The 19,930-nt window shown below is 43.2% G+C and overlaps 1 protein-coding gene across 4 annotated transcripts in view; it reads left to right on the top strand.

Moving 5' to 3' along the window:
• LOC111269273 (uncharacterized) overlaps positions 1–19,930 on the top strand; it is a 104,965-nt gene that overhangs the window by 65,192 nt on the left and 19,843 nt on the right. For all 4 annotated transcript variants that reach the window (XR_002685700.2, XM_022848743.2, XM_022848747.2 and 1 more), the window contains exons 5-12: positions 2,221–2,318; positions 4,042–4,162; positions 5,829–6,069; positions 7,129–7,220; positions 9,214–9,446; positions 13,592–13,658; positions 16,905–17,087; positions 19,705–19,854. Coding sequence is in view for 3 of the 4 variants with exons in the window: in XM_022848743.2 (XP_022704478.1) it covers positions 2,221–2,318; positions 4,042–4,162; positions 5,829–6,069; positions 7,129–7,220; positions 9,214–9,446; positions 13,592–13,658; positions 16,905–17,087; positions 19,705–19,854 (1,185 nt within the window). In the remaining variant the exon portion in view is untranslated. The remainder of the gene's footprint in view (positions 1–2,220; positions 2,319–4,041; positions 4,163–5,828; positions 6,070–7,128; positions 7,221–9,213; positions 9,447–13,591; positions 13,659–16,904; positions 17,088–19,704; positions 19,855–19,930) is intronic.

Consider the following 19,930-nt stretch of genomic DNA (forward strand, 5'->3'; position numbering starts at 1 on the left):
ATATAGAAGTAGATCATGGGACTCGTCGTCGTCGGTGGAGCGTTAGCATCCGGCGATTACCCATTTTCTCCTTTTTTTTTTTTTTTTTTTTTTACCTTGACTCATATTTTTGCCTCACATAGAAAGCTGGCAAAAGGCCGGTACATATATAACAGTATAGTATAGCACATTTTGCTAATCACGAATCGGCATGACGTAAATCGCCGCGCTGTTTATCAGCAGCAGCAGTGGCTTACTGTTAAACGGAGACACTGCCCTTTCCTGAATACACGCGAGAAACTAACGGAAGAATTAAGATCTGGGTCTAACATTTACACACAGATATAAACGTATGGACATTAAGATGAGCACATAAAGCGCAAGTGCTGCTCTTTCTTCTCCTATTAGAATCTGCTGTTGTAGTCATTATCGTCAGTGTCGTCGATATCATGGTGAGCCTGACGGGCGCGACAGTGATGTCGTGTGTCACGTAATGATACTGTTTTTAATATCGCGCTTCCATTCGGCAGTAGTGGTCGCTGGGTAAGCTGACCCGCGCTAAGCGGCCTCGGAATTAAACGCTAAGAGGGTGCCATAGACCGGAGAAGACGTTTGATAGAGAATTGTTCTTGGACAATAAAAAATGAATGAGCGTTTCCGTAGTTGCAGTAGAGACAGGCTAAAGAAGTCTACCAGCTTTTGACGATCCAGCCGTGAAACCTTCATTGTTCATTGCAAGGAATTTTTGGGGTCGCTTGGCTATAACAGCGACTGCAGCCATGATCGGCCGACGAGCTGCTGCTAAAGCCTGTCCTTAGGTTTTATATTTGGAAAAGACTTTATAGGCTAATTTTCGCCATACCGTCAATGTTAATGTGGAGAAATTAGAGAGTGGAGTTTTAAGCTGTTCTATTAGTGATCCTATAGTATATAGGTGGGTTAGTTCGTGTAAACATATCTGCACATTCAGGCAAAGGGTGTATCAGCAATGAAAGCTAGATGAATAGAGAAGTCTGCGAGGTATCTGTAAGACTCATTGTCTAAATTAAGAGTCTAAATCAGCAGATATAATCGAAAGCCTTACTTTATTCGTATTGCAATTTATTGTGGTCAATTCAATATATTTAATCCTTCGCAGAAAATCAACTATTACTATCATTAATATTTTACTAAATATAATAGTATAAGAAAAAAGGAATGGTCATTTAGTTCAACAATCTCGACCGAGCTAATCTGGCGGCCACATCCTGGGTTCTAGCGATAGCGGTTGGCCTACCGTTGGACGTCAAAGCATCTGGATGCTTCGAGGGTCATTGTGCTGGGCGACCGACGTGCCCCACCAGCGACCCAATTTGGGCTTTAATCAACCGTCCTATTGCTCGTGGAGAATTTGCTCATTTTGCTGCTGCTGCTCCTGCTGCTGCTGCTACTGGTCAAACCCCGCCCTGGCTTGACCGGTCAAAGAGTGCGCAATAACAACGAAGTAGATTTCTACTAATCAGTGCAATTGCCCTCTGTCTTCTGCGGTCTTCGGATGGGTGGAAAGGATATTCCCTGTCTTTCAGGAGCAACGTTTAGATGGCTTTCATCCAGCCAGTAAGGGATGCCTTTAACAGATGCCTGGATAACAGTGAGGCAAAAGGCGACTCATTCCCTTTCGGTGATGTGGCCTTACTAAAACTACGGTAGTTTTATTGTTAGCGGTCGTTTCTTTCTAAGGCAAAGCTGTTAAAGGAGAGAATAACCCCTAAGTTGAGGCTGTTCAGAATCGGAAATGACTAGCGAATGTTTTTTATTCCCAAATAAGAATTATTTGAGAAGTATAAAAGAAGTTTGTTAGAAAGACTGTTGTACTTCTAACAGTACAATATAGCAATTTTATAGTAGCGTCAAGAGCTTCTCGTGACAAATATGTCGCATCACCATTACAAATGAGGTACAATTTCACATTGTGTTTTTTTTTTTTTTTTTTTTATATGTATAGAATTCCTTGGGGCTGCTTCGTTTTGCATTTCTAGTTTTGGCGTATCAATATCACCTAGTTGGACCTTTTAGTTTACTATTATGTTTCTTATCCTAATTAATACATAGTTTTGTACCCTTACCTTCTAAGTTGCGACAAAAGTTAGTGGCCTTAAATCGTTGTTGGAGATATGTACGCATGCTATGGATTAGTACATGCTCTCGCGAATAGATGAGCTCGTTCTGAGAAATTTAACAAATAATTGTACATTATTTCAGGTATCAGTTTTTCCTACAAGTGAAGCGCGACATACTGCACGGTAGAGTTCCCTTAACTTATGACCTAGCAGCTCAGCTTTTCGCGTTCGCCGTCCAGTGTAAGTAAGAATGTTAAAGTTGTTTTAGTTACAGAGATAATTATGAAATTTTATGTTATCACATATCGTTACACACTCGATAATGTATAACAAAGATATAGAACTTCTCATACGCGCACCCGCTAAAATGTAATTGATCTTTTTTTTTCAAAGAATTAAAGTTTAGTTATTGAGAAATAGTTCATGCAAGATCACAGTACCAGACCAGACGGTGAGCCATATAAAAATATACATGTATATACCCGCATATTTGTAAATTGTCGTCCTTTTTCGTTGATTTATCGATAAAGCTTAATCTACATTGAAATATAGGTTAACTAACTGCGTGCTATAATGGATTCCAAGCAGTTCTTACATAAGCAACTTACCTGAAAGAACTGTTATAACTGTATGAATGTATTGAGTCGCGAAAAAAGAAGTTCACATTGCATTGACCAGTAACTTGTCGTCCACGTTTACACATTCATTTTTGTATTTCGGCGTCTAATCTGCGTACCCCAGGCCAGGTTTCTTCGTTAGTAATGCCTATGAACTTTGGCTAAAAATGTGTGCTGATATAGAGAAAAATCGTTCACAGTGATGTTGGCTACCATTTTTCAACGCTGAGAGTCGCCATAATCTCAATTCTAGTTCCGCCAGGTTATAATGATACAGTACTTAATTAACAAAAGAACCTAGACATTTTATTTACGCAGAGAAGCCTATCAGAGAAAGTACAGAATTGAGTGTGTCCGTCGAATGTACGCGCAAAGGCGGTTTTTTCAAACTGTTTCGGGCGGCTGCACACAACGAAGCAAAATTTAAAAAACAATAAAAATTCATGCGCTGAAAAAAAAAACCAATTTCACAACGTTTATCATTAGTAGCCTCCTCTGTAACATAAATATGTCACGTATGCAAAGAACTCGAAAATCATTACAGTGGCCTTAGAAGGACATCAAGGCGATGGCTATTCCAAGAAATATTCATATCGGTTTTAAATTCGAAAAACTTCACTACCTTTTTCCAAATCGTTTTTGCCCTAAGCCAGTGGGCAATGGGCATCTATGCAGGTTTTGTTCGGCCATTCTCAATCGACGCTATGAGCACTTCCTGCATTTTGGAGCGACCTTCCTGTGGAGTGGCGCTCGATCCTATATCGTTTGAAGCCACTACCGCCAATCGATATTTGGTGCAAAAGAAGAATAACTGCAGGAAAGGGGATATAGGGATTTTAGCGACTGTACGTACCATGCAACAGACCAATTTGCTCCTTTTAATAGTGGGGGCGCCTCGCTGTCGCAGTATAAATGTGTGCAGATAGAAGCAGTGAGGTCTCCATTGCCATACAATCTGTTACAGGGCAGCGCAGGTACAGCCCCGAGTATTTCGGTAGTGATATCGACTTCTTAATGGTTTAATCAAAATCTGCAGCCATCTTTTCCTTTCGACATCTTACTGCCGCCGAGTTCGAATAATTTCGCCCCTTAAATCACTACCGTTTATTTTGCCCCTGTGTTATTGCTTCGGGTGGTACGATATACACAAGGCTGGGGCGATCGGTTAAATTGCGTCACTACATCAAGATGGTTCGTTCTGAATTTCATTGCTTAGAATTATTTCGTCGGCAGCAAATATGTTCACAGAATAAGGAAACCAAGATACTGCAAACATTGATTTTTACACTTGGAATAAACCTGAATGAAGTTTACTTTGAGCTTATTCATAATCTTTCTGCCTAAAGCTGAGTTAGGTGACTTCGATCCGAGACGACACAATTCAGGCTACATCTCAGAATTTCGATTCGTTCCCGACCAAACCGAAGCCCTTGAGGAGAAAGTGGTTCAGCTTCACAAAACTCTCATGTAAGTAGTTATAATATATTATGGTCTGTCGACAAAGCTAGTTAATATATATTCAAAATAATAAGAACTATCGTATTCGTCAGAAAGTTGGGTCGTTCTGACCTTGCTCGCAACCTTTTCGTTGTTAATCTATGTTTGCTTGCGCGGAACAATTCAAATTGGACCTTTATTTGTAAGCCAATTTTTTTTGCCTAGGTTGCAAACTGTAAGGGTTTATCTGTTTTGCGTCACTCTTGTTCGCCGGTGATTTTTGTCAGCTTTTCAAGGTTGTGTTATCTCGTAAAATGGTAGTGTAAATGTTTTTGCGTAATAAATAACCTGCTTGTCATCTTCACTGGGCCGCCAGTTGTACCAAACAGCTTAACCGGAAAGGCAACCCCCGGAGGGTCCAACCAGCGGTCTCCTGTTCTATGATGGGGCTCAGTTTGCTCGACTAAATTGTGAGATGGAGATCTTCGCCCGTTTTTTTTTTCGATACCCTCGAGCGACTGTAAGCTAGGGGAAGCAACCATTGTACTGCTCATTGATGGGCCAGCTGTAGCACCTGGTTACTAACATCACTCTGCCATTTCCACAGTGCTTGATATCCCCAACGCAGACTTCAAATAGCGGTGCACTCATTCCCTTTACTTCTTGTTACTTTCCCGTCTCCTTTTGTAGCTGAAACTTTCTTTTTGCTGGACGATTGAGCGGTGCCCCGACTTGGACCAAATCCGGACCTTGCTGACCTCTAGTGCAGGCTTCTGTCGAAGGAGATTCATCTATAGTACTGAGTCCCCAGTGCTGCCTGTATTTCGGAGAGGGAAAGTACAGGGGGTTTTAACGCCTTTCACATAATGGCGCGAGGTCTAAGGGCTCACTCGCGACTATGTTCTCCTTATTCTGTTTCTACATGAGCCTGTCTTTGTTGTGCACAGGTCTAAACTGCACCCTACTCACGTTTAGGTGCGCGAATCAGCGCCGGCGTCGTCTACTGTTGAGTTGCTTCTGTTTTTCGTGCTCTGCTTGCACTACTTCTATATCGCTGTCGTTTCGGCTGTTACGCAGACTAATGTACGATTGATTGAGGGAGAGCAGTCGACCCACTTTCCCCATTGAGCTACCTGCTAACTGCCGTCAGCCGCTCCAACCTATAGAAGTCGACGAATGATTACTTTGAGAAATAGTGGCTCTCAAAATAGTACCTCACAGGATAAGCAGAAACGATTACTTTTAAGTGAGAACTCTTTTGTTAGTATCGTATTTATTTTCACACCAAAACTGTTTTATGTATCCTAAAAATCGCGAGAGATCGATTCCGCTTTTCTATCGATTCGTAAAGATCGCAAAAGCCAGGTGAATGAGACAATATTTATTCCGTTTTGAAATAATTAAGGGTAGCTGGTAGGCGAAGCTATGATATCGAACATTCTTTGTTATAAACTTACCCTTCTAAGTTCCCCGAGCACACATGAGAATCATTAAAGTGGTCAGTTTTTGAACTTGGCAGTAGAGTGACGCTGTTTGAAATCTTTTCAGTTTTTTTACCTAAGAAAAATTTTTTTAGGTCCAATTTGATATTTGTTTCTGAACTGAGATATCTTTATTAAGAGCGATCTGCACAAAGTCAGTGAAATTATAAGTTGTAAGATAGTGGTATCAATTTTGCATCTTTTTCCTATTTCAGAGGTCAAGTTCCAGCGCAAGCAGAGCTCAATTTCCTTGATCGTGTTAAATGGCTGGACATGTACGGCGTAGATCTACATCCTGTGCTGGGGGAAGACCACGTTGAGTACTATATTGGCCTGACTCCAGCTGGCATTGTAGTTCTCAAGAACAAAACCAAGGTTGGAAACTATTTCTGGCCGCGAATCGGCAAAGTATACTACAAGGGGTGTTTTTTCATGCTGCAGGTGAAGGACAAAAGTGTAAGTATACTCTAATTGTTCATTTGTAGCATTTCATATCAAATAATTACTTGTCTTCTTAGTCATATATAAGCTAATACTCTGTTTTCGATTTGACTACGTATATCAGAATAGCTTTTTTTTTTTCTGTAGGATGAAGTGATAGACATTTCCTCGTCCATGGCTGTAGCTAGTTGAAGCCTTTCCCGCATTCGAAATCATGTATTCTTATGCGGCCCCTCCAACATCGTAGGCGCGAGAGTGTAATAGCTGTCAAATAAAATCCACCACTACCATGACTCTATGCCGACGTTATTCCAACATGATCCAACGCGATCTTGGCGCCTTCTAAAGTTGCTGCCTTCAAGTACAACGTGCGCCGCTACGCTGGTCTGATACAGGGAAACTCTCGTTTTTTGTATAAGCACCTCTTCGTACAAGCCTGTTTGTCGTAAGGCACAGAACCTGCCACGAAGCTGCAAGTTCAACCCTGCTTGCCATTGTCACCCCCCCACAGTTTACTACCAGGTGCACAGTCACCAATCGGAGTGCGGGTGGAAGAGGAGACAGGTTAGCGAGCTCAGATGAAGAAGAAAGCTAGCTGATGTTGAGGTTCGTGCGTAGTAGTTTACCGGCCGCCAACTTTTGCAGTCGACCAGCCAACGCACTCGAGTTTGACAAGCGGCGACTACGTTACCCCGAGCCACCGAAACGTTGCCCGCAATGTTATTCACTCTGCTAACTCGTTGCATAATGAGGAGTACTATGAGCACAAATAGCAGTGAATAGGTAGAAGCACTTTGGTTTCTCGTTATGAGTTTTTCGTTCTTTAGGCGCTTCGGCCTCAAAACGTGTATGGGCCTCAGAGAATCTCAGCTAGCTCAAGGTCTAGTCTCCTTCACTCGGCGACAGGGGCCATCCTCTTTGCCGTTCTCCCATATCTCATTATTGTCGCTGATGGTGATGACCGGCTATACTCACATATTTTTACTTTACGCGTCTGTCCCACGCCCTCTTTCTCACCTGGCATTTTCGTTTGTGCATGTATATCTGGTTACGTGACTGTGACGGGCATTTCAGAGCGAGGAAAATACGTACGGTTTCGAGCTTCCGAACAAAGCGGCCTGCAAGCATCTGTGGAAATGCTGCGTTGATCATCACTCCTTTTTCAGGTATGTACTTTATGGTGCAGGTATGATGTCGCTTATAAAGGAACTGGAGGAGCTGAAGATGGGATGCAGCGTGAAATAAGAACTCAATAGGAATGCTAAAATGGCAGAAAGGGCCATGGTTTTAGGCATAGTCAATTGCAGTACGAATATGAGTGGGTATACACCCGCCGCGAGCGCTAGGAGACGCTTGAAGGTTGGGTTTCTGCGTAGCGATTACCGCTTCGCAGCAGAGGTTGAATTCGTTTGGAATAGAGGGGCCGAAAGCAGCCACCCAGAGCTGTATTACTGCAACTATAGCCGCAGCTGGCAGCAGACACGACTGAAAAACACCCTTTTTCTCTTTTCTTCTTTATCTTTTTCACACTATCTAAAGAAGATGAGATATGTAAGCAGACTCTGAACAATGAAGTGTAGTGTTCTGCGCAGACAGCTTTCGCCGGTACGTAACGATAGCAGGGTGATACAGCAATACATCGCTGTTGGGTTTAGCCACTAATGGTATTCTGCTGGATCATTTTGGTGAACTGTTGAGTTGTACTGGCCACGTAATTGCGCATACAATAACGATGCGGCGTACTATGCTGATCACTGCTTAGTATGCAACCTGGCATCAATACAGAAAGTATGAGCAGTATTTTCAACAAAACCCGACTAAAATCCTAGCGCGTGTGCTTTGCACTGTATGCACAGACCGGGCGAGACCTAAATCTACGTCCTTGTCAAATAGGTTCACTATGAACCCGCAGAAGAACATGAACCCGGGATCTCCGAAACACGTTCGCGCTTGTAGGCTTTTAAAGATCGGGTGCACGCCGTACTGTCAATATCCACAGATGCACACACGACACATAGCTACATCCTTATATACACGTAAGGTACATACGTCATGGACTACACACCCATAGAAAATGCAGCTCTATGTAATTTCAACAGTGAAAGAAATAGGAGCTGCCACAGCAACCCTCATAATTTGAATTGAAATATTGAGATCTCAAATCGATCCCTGAAAACCGGCTTACAGAGGTGTGAAGAGGGGCGTCATTCAAACCACTAGCAGCTTTAGTGTGTAATCTCGTTGAATAGCGCTACTCGTATCCCTCTCCGTAAGCGATGTTAGCAAGCCCCGCTGTACAAGGAACCTCCCAGCTTTTCCCGGGTGCGGCTTTTTACAGCTGGGCAAAACGCTCGCTTTCGGCGGCTATCGGCCTACCGGTACCTGCTGATTCTTGTTCGGCCCTTGGGTGCCAATAGTGGCAAGCACTGGCAGGGAAATCCATAGATGGCCTACTGGACAGCTCCCCTACGTAAGCACAAAATGTCTGACTGGGTCACATACTAGCGGGAAATCTATATGTCTGCAACGTTAACCGAAAAATAACAGCGGATTCCACCGTACACAGTAAGCGAGATTTCATACATTGTACTCTGACACATGTAGCGGCCGACGATTCACAAGTTGCTCTAGTACTACAGAAGTGTTACGCTGCGGAAACACGGGTATGTCAGCAGACCTTTTGCTGATATTTATGAGCAGAGACACACCATAGCCGGCAGGTTCTCCCTGGCGACGTTCGATGGGATGCACGTTTGCGTCTGTCTGTGTGTGTAGATGGCAAAGGAGATCTTGGGTTAATGCACAATTTAGTCTGTTTGGGGCAGTATACTTAACCTCCCGTCGCGTATCCAAGTGCATTGTACATCCGCGTTTGCAATAGAACGGCGAGCCTGTGGAAGCTCGAATGGATGACTCTAGACGGATATAATTTTTTAGATATTGTGGTATGTTACATAAACAATTGACTTCGTCACTTTGTGCCACCTTGTACGTACATACACCATCAATTGCGTACATTACGTAAGTTACTACGGTTTGGTAAGATCTTAACTGAATCATGAATCATTATACATAATTACTAATTTTTAATTCATAGTTTTGATCCCTAAAGACAATTTGGTATCACCTAATTTATTCTGTATGACATCCCTTTTACAGATTGGCGCAATCGAATCCAGACGCGTCTGCTGCTACAAGCAAACTTTTCGGGTTTGGGTCGAAGTTACGTAACTCGCTACGCGGCAGCTCACGGAGCAGCAAGGTGTCTGCTGGTGGACCTACACTGACTCCGAGAGAAAGCCGGGACGTGAGTCGGCCCCAGCCCACGTTTACACGAGTGCCCAGCCGTCGCTACCAGATGCAGCGGTTAGACAATCCTGATGGAGCTGACGGTGGGTGAAGACCCGTAACGATAATAGATATACATATAACAAGATCTACGCTTACTAGATGTCTGATAAAGTGTATATTATTGCGAGCCTTTGAAACATCCGAAAAGGATTTCCGTAAACACGATAGATCTTCCATAGGTTTTAAATGAAGAATTAATCATATCAAATGCTTTGATACTAGCGTTATGATAAGGAAAACATTAATCTTCGACTGAGTCGATTTTTTTTTAAGACCATTAGTACCTTTTAAGTTTCTTGGGGGTTTTGAACCCTCGCATTTAGCAACTTTTGGGTTGATATTAGCCCAGTAATTTTATTAGAATCTACTGTATGTGGAGAATCTAAGTTACGTTTTATATAAACCAGTATTGTCTGCCACACGGCTATTATTAAAGATCTATTTGCGGATTAGAAAAAAAAATTATTTTGAAAATGACTAGCGCGTGCTTTAGATTCCAAGTTAAAGCTATTGTCACAGTGATAGGTGGCTATATTGAATAAGCGTGAGCGTCAAGAATGACGCCTCTAGCACGTGTAAGAAATGTAATGGACGGACCTGTTTGTTTCTATTTAGATACAGTCGTAGGAATAAAGCACGTATTGCATTCTGTATACATGTATCAAGCAAACATGCATATTGATTTTTTCGTTAATATCGTTGGGTTGAACATAGGCTTCATCTGTATTTTGTGGAACGATTTTTTTGAGCCGCCAATAAATTTTCTCTCTACTCGATATATGGGATTTCGGTAATCAACTTTATTTTTCATGTTGGGCCTTTCTTCTGAAGTAACTGCTTGGAAGGCCTTCGCAAAAGGTTACTAGGGTTACCTTCGGAATCATTTTTAAATGCTGTGTATTTCGCAACACGAACATCCTTAGCAGACTATTTCAAAATGGCCAATGTTTCTTTCACTTCGCCGAACGCGTATTTTATTTATTATAGAAACCGCTCATAATCAATAAGCAGACGCTACGATCCCAGACCGTAGCTGTTTCACGTAAAAGATGCTCCAAATTGTCGCATTTTTGGCCGCATTTGAACTGCCCGATTTAACCCAAAATAGATTTCCAACGCGATTAAACAGATAGCAAATCGTCCTATTTTACAAGGAGCTAGCAGCATTTCTCTGCTAAATGCGGCAAGCCCTTCCGCAAATGTCTTTTAGGTGCGGGGATAAAATTAATCTTCTGATATGACGAAGCCATTCTGAGCGAGATAGAAGGTCGTACTGTTAATCGGCACGACCAATTCAGGGGGGGGGAGGGGAGTAGCTCCAAAGCTTCGTGGAAGCTCAATTTCTAATGCAGGATTTTGTCCCTGTTCCAGATGCATTAATCAGAGCAGGCCGCCAGACCTGCGAACGGTCATCTCGTTTTGTTAGCTACAGATTGTCTAGTTCTACTGAGAAAAGTTAATTGCATCGAGAAAATACACGTCTGGAACAAAAGATTCACTCAGAATAAATTAACTTTTGGCAGCCAACTACACCGAGCAGCCAAAACGTGCTCGTTTATTTTAATATCATACAATTGTTAATCTTAGAGCAAGGTTTGCGTGTGACCTCCTTTTATAGTTCAATAAAACTTCGAATTTGAAATTGTTTTAACAACAGCATTTTAAGAGTTGGAATAATTTTATATAATTTATTTCATATTGAGCCTACACATATAGAAAAAACTAACTCTTGCCCTGTGCTCTTTGAAGGATCAAACCTAAAAGGCCACATACGTAGCAGAAACATTGTCCCTGATCACTGCTGAAGAGCCTTTTACCATTTTTCACTGTATTGATTATTGATAAATGGCGTACCCTAGCTTTCTTCGCTCCACTTGGACTTCGCTTGTATTGAAAATACACAGGTATCAAGGTTGTATTTTCTGACGGAGTTTTAACGCCCGTACGATGTTGGCCATTATATGTCTGCGCAGTTCAGCTAACACGATCGCTTTATATAAAACCCTACGCGTTGACCGCCGTCGTCACTGTCGCTAGTGAACTACAGCTATGATTGCATCATACGAACCATCTGGCGGTTGCTGCCTCGGGGCTGGAGTAGGGTGTGACGAGGTTAAGTCGAGGCCACAAGGGGAAAGACAGGCAGCAAGGCCAGGAGGAAATTCGAGTCGTTCACCTTTGTCTCAACGGTCGTTAACACCGCATTGGCTTCTGCCGCTGACGCCCGCACTCTTGTTCGTCCGTTCGCCTCTCTAAGCTCTGTCACTGATTTCCTTCTTTTTTCTTTTTTTTTTCTTTCGCCATTACTGTACGTTAACCGTACGTGTATGTGCTTGACGTTCTCGCTGAAACACTAACTTTCAGCCAATCCACCATGACCTCACCTGCTACTGGCACCATTTGGCATCCATTCGGGTATGCTATTTCTTCTTTTCGTTCCCGTTTTACCCCACATCTCCTTGCGTCTTCACGGGAGAAACGTATGTGTACGCTTCTCCCGTAAAGCGTTCGTTTTCACGTCGCAGCGTCAGTTGACGTACGGCTACCCATATATGCACACACTGACACATCGAAGCACTACTACGTATTCGGTGTGTGTGTAATGCTGAAAATAATAATAGCAACGGGTTCACGCCAACAAGGCCAGTATCAGTTTTACGCCACCACCGTTACAAAACAGCAATAACAGTCGCACCCTTTGGAAGCCAGCTTAAAGGAAAAGGTAGAGTGCTACTCTGTGGGGACATAGACAGCGCCTACCATTACGCTATGCATCCCAGCAGGGACATCTTGTCAGGCGAGCACTAGATACACTAAAAGACGTTCCGTCACTCCATCCAGTCATCGGCACCGTCCTTTCTGCTAGAGCAACTCAACCCGTAGGCAGGCTGTCACCGCTTTTCACGCTCTTCTTCGCCGTTGTCTTAACCGCGCGCGGTTACAAAAGCAAAGAGAACGCAAGAGAAACTAGGTAGCCAGGAGAAACGGCACAGCTTCCATAGCTTAGCTGCTCGCAAAGGCAAAACGAAAAAAAACAAGAGTTTGAGATGTATAAGAGACTTTCTCATGCTCTATGCTAGATACGTAGCATGAGCGCTGTGCTTTTTTTCATGTCTGACCAAGAAAAGTGCTATACTTCGGGGGTCCTTCACCTCCTTCCAGAGAGACGAGCAGGTTGAAGTATGCATTTCATACAAACCAGTCCTGTTAGGCACAGCAGTGGCCCTATGGACTATTTTGTGGTCTCTTGATAACGAGCTTAGTTGTTTGCGAGCCCCATTTGTCGAGGGATAGATTTCGCCTTTTGGTCTAACAGGGTTTGCAACCCTTACAAGAGAGCAGGAATATGAATGAATATATGGTACACATGTGTTCAGTTTACTAGGCGCTACTGTTGTAGTTTTCGTGCCGTTTCAGCTGTTTTACCCCTCTTCATTCCTCTCTTCAAACTCTCCGTATTTTTCATTTTGTCTCTCTTGGTCGCTCCCTTTCTCTCAGTGGCAACCCCATGAAGCCCATCGAGTAGCGTTAACTGTCGCGCTCACAGCTCCGTGCGTGGAAGTGGTTTCCACTTTTGTTGCTGAGTTTGCCTAGCGCCAGTGTTGTAGCCGCCAGCATAAGAGTCTACATACAGAAGTGTGAGTCAGTAAAGTGATAATTTTTAAGGCCCACACTTGCTCTCTCACATCGGTGCCTATTTCGAAAAAAGTTTTTAGCGTCAGCTAAACTAATCGCTCTGCCGAGGGCACTTAAGTGTATTGAGGCATGTCACAAGGCGTAGCTGTAAGCACAGTATCAACTGGAGCTCGACCAGACAGCCAACCTTTTCATGACATTACGAAAACACCTATGGGATGTAATACGTGATGCCATGAACGAATGACCATTTGAAAGCTGCAGATAGCTGACATCCTGACATAGCGCGTCTGTCTCTGTAGCTGTGGGGAGTAAGCTATAGGCCATTCATGTTAGCGAAGCCGTATCGACTTTACTGAGCCATCTGCTCTGAACACTGCCGGACCTGTTGTATTTGCAACGCCTGGCCATCATTAAAAACCGCTTCATCTGTGCCTTCGTGTTCAATTGCATTTCATGTAACCCCTCCTACATGGGCACGCGTCCCGGGCACGTCTACATGCCATCGTCGCTTCCGTCCGTGTTCTGCATGATGATTCGCGTGTCGCAGCGACGTCCAATTTCGAAGCGGAATCGAGAAGGAGCAGTGTCGCTACGACAACACAATCGACGCCATAGTAAGTACACCATTTAATCCATCCTTATATGTATTTTGTATTGTAGTAATTCGCAGACATATCATGTATTATATAGAGTAGTTATGCGGGGCTCTTTCGTTCCATACACTGATCGCGTTCTCGTGTTATAAGGTTCAGATGAAACAGTGTGGTTGTTATTAAGGCTGTTGCCAGCTCCTCCATGCATATGATTGTATGTGTGCTTAAATATGGCGAATATATAAACGTAATAACGAGCATCATGCGAAGAATTAACGTTAGCCACGCTTATCATACGTATATGCAACTATGTGAACATTGTCTTTGCTCATGTCCTTGTTACGATAAATTAAGGTACCAAAAGATTGATTGATTGATTCCTTCGATATTTATTCGTCCTTCAAATGTGACAAATTGTTTCGCAATGAGCACCCTTTCCCGAAACGAACGCTTTCTATTAACCCGACCAATGCGTAGAGAAAGCGTAAGCTATTTGTCAGCAACATATGTTGTTCACGCACCGTTTATCCCCTCACCTACCTCACAAGCTTCATTCCTTGAAGGTTCCGTCTGTCCTATTGACGTTCGACTATCCTGTAGCTGTCCTGATATTCGCGCATAGCGTCCCTTTTCGGAGCAGGAATCTGCTTTTCTTTTCATATAAACTGTTCGTTAAATCTACGATTACGTACTTCTGACGCCTGTTCTATTACTACTACAATTGCAAGCGTCTCTGATTCTTTTTATCGTATTTCCGCGTATTCTTAAACGTTACCTTTAACAAAAGCCCTTGCTCTTCAGCTATCTTACTCGCGCGCGTTTTCTAAGAGAATGACCAATTGGACCGAGGTGCATTAATAGCGACTCGATATTGCATTGTCCGCTCCTTCCACTGAGTTCATGAACTTTCCTGATCTCTCACACAAAAGACCCTTAGAACCTATACTCATTTCCTACTTTACCCGTTTTTTCTTCCCCTCATCTTTGTTTTCGCTATGTTCGCTTACAGCCTGCTCATCGTGGCGACAGGCGAAGATGCCACCAGAGCTGCCGGTAAGGCCACCATCGCGCACAGTGGTTAGTTACTAGGACAAAGCGCCATCGCGAATAATCCCTATGTTGTAACTGTGTCTCTTTGACTAGATCGGCAGCTCTTGGTCTAACCAAATGTTCATCTGACGGAAGCTTGCTTAACGGCCTCGACTCAGATTCGCCTATTAGTTTTCCTCCGAGCATTCCATATATCTGTTTGCTGCCACTGCTGTGGTAGAAAGGGATGTTTCTATACACTGGCAAACTTTAGATTACCATTTTTCAATAAAAAGAAAGAAGCCGAATCTCATTGCTGGTTCTGTGAATCCAGTGGTTGGGAGACATTCTCGTCGTTACTTCATTAGCAGAGGCATTAACACATGACCCGGACACGAGCCAGGCGCGAAAAAGCAGCCTTCGTTTTCTGCTTGTTCTTCTCGTCAGACACGCCCACCCTATCATGACAACATCTTGTCCATAATGGTCTGAGTGTTCGCTGGTAGTATCAGAAAACAGCTGGCTACGCAATATGAAGCACGTTCATCTTCTCCCCAAAAGATAAGAAGTGGCCCGATGTACGGTAACAGCAGAGCACTCGCAGCACGCAGATACACAGACAATCGTTTTCGGCTCTGCCAGCCTCTACCGAGTTTGCTCATTCCCAATCTAGTTGTCATTTTTGTTCTTCCTCTGATGCTCTTCTATTTACCGTTTTTTCTGGAGATACTGTCGTTTAGAGCCAGTTAAGGGAGGCGCTCTCAGCCAAGACGCGAATATTTACTTTACTATCATATATTGTTACGGCACCCATATAAGCGTGCTGGTGTACATACATCGCAAACTGCCGTGGACACACTGTAGCATCTTCCTGTAGGGGGTGCTTTATACCTCAAAGGAAGATGCCGCTCAATCACAATGGGTATGTGCTATTACCTAGGCAACATCAACACGAGAGCAGTCTGTCACAGTGGTCACAATGATCTTCCTTCGTCATTGCTGCGAACAATATGTCAGCGCTTCCTGATACTTTGCCAGCTGACTGAATTCCGTTATTCTATACAACGAACAGTAGTATTTGCACGACTGATTATTTACGCAGCGTCTGCAGGCCGGGATGGCCTAGCGACATTTGTATGTGAAAAAGCTGTTCCTTACATTTGGAATCTATATAAAGATTTTTGTGTACACTTGTTCCTAGTGAATGACCATGAAGCGGATGTGCCAAAACCCGGCCAAGTCAGGACGACAAGGGCCCACAAGTATAGGTACATGAGCGAAGCTAGAGAAGTTCTAATATATTCATATTAGTGTCGCTATCTTTCATCTTTTGACTGTCGCTTCTATTTCTAAAATGTATTTTACTCGTTTTCTATTTAACGAGTCTCGCTTTACCTTTTACAGCAGGTAGAAAATAATCTAGAGTATCTATATCTGATCGGTCTGAAGGTCATATCAGATAATCCGTGATGCATTGGGATTTAGTAGAAAATTTAATAACTATGAAACGTAACGATGCGATTTATACAACAGTAAATAGATAAAGCATTTCAATCTTTCATTATCGAATCGCAAAGGGCGTTTACCCTTTGCTTAGAGGTTTTAGCATAAGACGCTAGCATAGGCAATCTGTGGCAAGCCCTAATTCTTTATGCATGACAGTGAGCGATACAATGTGGCAATAGCAGCGTCTCTAGCTATTGCCGTTATTAATGGCGTTGTTGCCACAGCCCAGTTGGCCACATACGTAATTTAATATGCGACTAATCGCAATATATATATGGCCTTATCTAACCCATATTTAATCAATGACCTATATCGTTCATCGAGTCGGCTTAGCTCGTATGGTGCATAAACGCCATCCAATCAATTACAACCTAAATAAGCTACCGAATAGGTTGTTCAATGGATTATTGTTACGTACGTGTAGCAGCGAGGCTTTTACCTTACATCTATTTTATGTCAACATAAAATCACTATTTTTTTAATAGTTCAGTTAAATCTTCGCTTGGTAAACTCTAGTATCGTGAAAAAAAAATATCGTTTTCTTTCCGCCTAAAACCAGTTGCTCGTTTATATCAAACGTTGTTCGCGTGTAGATCATCTAGTGTCTGCTTAGGCCAAAAGTCTACAGAGTCATCCTAATACTCAACATTGGCCTTATTTTTTGTTCTGTTTTTACATTGTAATTTCGATCCGTCATCCGTTATCCCTTCCGACTGTATTCACTTTGAGCAGTAGCATGTACAGAAGCGTCTCAGTGCCGTCGGTCGGGGGTGCAGCAGGAGGTACAACTCGGGCTTGGGACGAACCGCGTCCGCGAGGACTCTTCTCGCACTCCGGGTCGGCCAATCCTTCGCCGCGTTCCGTGCGCAGCATAGCCATGTCGGCTCGCAGTTACCGAGACTCGTCAGTAGATAGGTGAGTACATCTATCACAAAGCTTTCGAGCTAGCCATCATCAATATGGGCTTTATATAATAATGCACGAAGTCAGAGTTGAACATAGAACTGTGCTGTATACTGGAATAAACCTCTCTATTAATTATTACTTGGAAATACCTTAAGTTCAAACTGAGTGCCTCCGTCGGAGACTGGCCGAACGAACACTAAATCCTTTTTGCAATCAATCCATTTTTGTTAGGACTAGGTTACGTATGTTGCTTGTGTCTGCGCGTTCGACAGTGTCTGAATACGTTCTTTTAGTTTAGGAATTAACCATTTATTTTTAAGGTTAACGGATTCATTTATATTGCTAATAGAGCGTTCAAGCTTCACTTTTGCTTGTCCTTTTGGACGCGTAAAGACGTAATGAAAAGATGAGAGAGAAAAAAACGTTTACTTATGCTATTTCGCACAACACTGCGACGAGACTGCAGCAAATTTCTTTGTCTGCCATCTTGTCCTTCTAAAGGTACGTCTTTTGTTCACGTTGACTATCTCCATAATCGAGCGAACGTGAGTTTCTCTCCTAAGGAAAAGTAAAAAAAACGATAAGGCTACTTGAAGTGAAATGAAGGGATGTTCGACAGAGAGCATAGATCTGGGTCCTGCCCAGCCCTGAACCATGAGCGTCTTCCGTGCCTTCCGATTTAAACCGTGAAAAGAAAGGGGATCGTCGTTGTTGTAGCGTTCATTATGCATTGTTTGCCTCGACGGTATGTAGTTAACAATGTGCAATGTTCGAGTGCCTCCTTTAACTTGTTCCGCAATGACATGTTTCTTTTCTAAAGGCTCGTTTGTTACTATCGTATAACTGTCGTTACGTTTACAGGCACGCCCCCAATATATCATATATGCAACTGTTTTTAAGTCTAAACGCGGGTGCTGACAAGGCAGATCGTAGATATAGAACACTGCTTCACTCGATTTATGTATTATCTAGTTAAACAGTATAATTTTCCTTGATTAATTCCGTATTCGGAAATCCACAGTTGGCGATCTAGTTTTGATCGTCGTAGCGGGATAACAATTGTTGTTAAGTCGAATACAGATAATTATGTTCAGTGTCCAGAGGCTGTAATAAACTGAACGTAATATTCGATAAATAATTAGGCTGCATCCAACCCGCTTTTCATTTTTACGGGTGAGGGTACGTCGGTTACAGGGGATGGGTCCTGGCTTAACAATCATCAATAAAATCTGCATATACGCGTATTTGCGCAAGTGCCCTCTGTCAGTAGCTGATTGCTCGCTCAGGCGAACTTTATTGTATTATATATATACATTGCGCGAAGGGCAAACGCTATTGATCAGTAATGGGTGGATGCTTTTGGCGTTGCGTAGTACGGATCCGTTCGCTTGCCATCGAATACGCTCAAATATACAAGAAGCGTCTGGTCAGTAAGCGACTGACATATCTACGTGTCTTGCAACGGCTTGCCTCGGACCTGCCTGGCAGGGTAAGTTGGCATGCTGCGAGGCCACACCCCCGATTTGGAGCAAATATCAACAAAATGGCCGATAAACCGAAGACCAAAAGCCAGATAGCCTTACTTCCTGCTTTCTCTATAAAAGGACTTCTGGTCCCCTGTTCCTCTCTATTTCCAATCGTATTGGTACGGTCTTTTATGATCAACCTCGCGTAGTTTACGTGCGTTCACACTTTTTTTTTCTTCTTAACATGCCGCTGAGTTGGCAAGCCGGGCCAGACAGCGGACAAGAGGTCAGAACTAGGCAAGACTACTAGTAAAGTGTTGGCAACAAAGCTGAACGCACAGGCAAGATCCACAGGCCAGCACTCCCTCTGGATCGAGGTGTAGGCACGCGAGCTATCGAGGCGTACTTGTAATAGTGCCAACGATGGTGGTGGCAATGGTATCTAAGACAACTAATCGTAGAAGTCGCTGTAGCCGCATCCGATATCGCTAGTTACTGGCTTCTTCCACGTCTCCATGTATTTGCCATGTCTTTCAACGTCTTTATCTGTATTATAGTTATTTTTTTTCTTTAGCTGTAATCTGCCGACGGCATTAATGAACGGGGGACCTCAGACCCAATAGACAGAACGGGCGTAACCGGATCTCTGTGTGCAACGCTCGTGGACTTCTGACCACGTACAAAGGCCCCGTACTAGAAGAGTACAGTCTGAAGTATATCGACGAATGGCTTTTACGTTCGTGTATTAGATGCATTCTATGGCGATAGATGGATAGCACGCGAGCGAGAATAGCCTTGCCGATAAGGAGACGCGAATATAAATAGCAAAACACAAATTTTTGTATCTAATAAGTAAATTTCGTATTGACGGCTTATGCACGCAGATATGATGCTTGTGCATATGGTGCCAAAAGCTACACAAATGGTGTTCTTCTGCGGTAGTCAGCCTTAGCTGAGCACGATGATCTTACCAGAGCTTATCTGCACTTTATCAAGGATTAAAAAGGGTTCTGTTTGAGTGCGTTCCGCTTTATTCGTACCGGGACATCAAATGAGAAAGCTATATTTCTGGCTGCATACAGTGGACTACTAAGTATTTTTTAGTGAGACTCTGAGAGAAAGCATGCTTTCAAATTAATTTTATTATCATCTCTGCGCAGTATGGACTGTTTTCGGCACCGCAAGAGGCATCGGAGTCGGCACGAGCGTGATAGAAGTGAACAACATGGAAGGTCAGACGCCGAAAGTGAAGTTTCTCGCACATCAAGAAATAGCCGAACTTCGCGCGCGAGCAGTGCTTGCCGCCACAGGTATTTACTGCTCATTGATTGTGTACTGTATGTAAACGTTTATGGGTTTGTTATAAGCTGTGAAAATCCGGTATGT

Source organism: Varroa jacobsoni, unplaced genomic scaffold (genome assembly GCF_002532875.2).
Source record: "Varroa jacobsoni isolate VJ856 unplaced genomic scaffold, vjacob_1.0 scaffold_145, whole genome shotgun sequence".
NCBI lineage: Eukaryota > Metazoa > Arthropoda > Arachnida > Mesostigmata > Varroidae > Varroa > Varroa jacobsoni.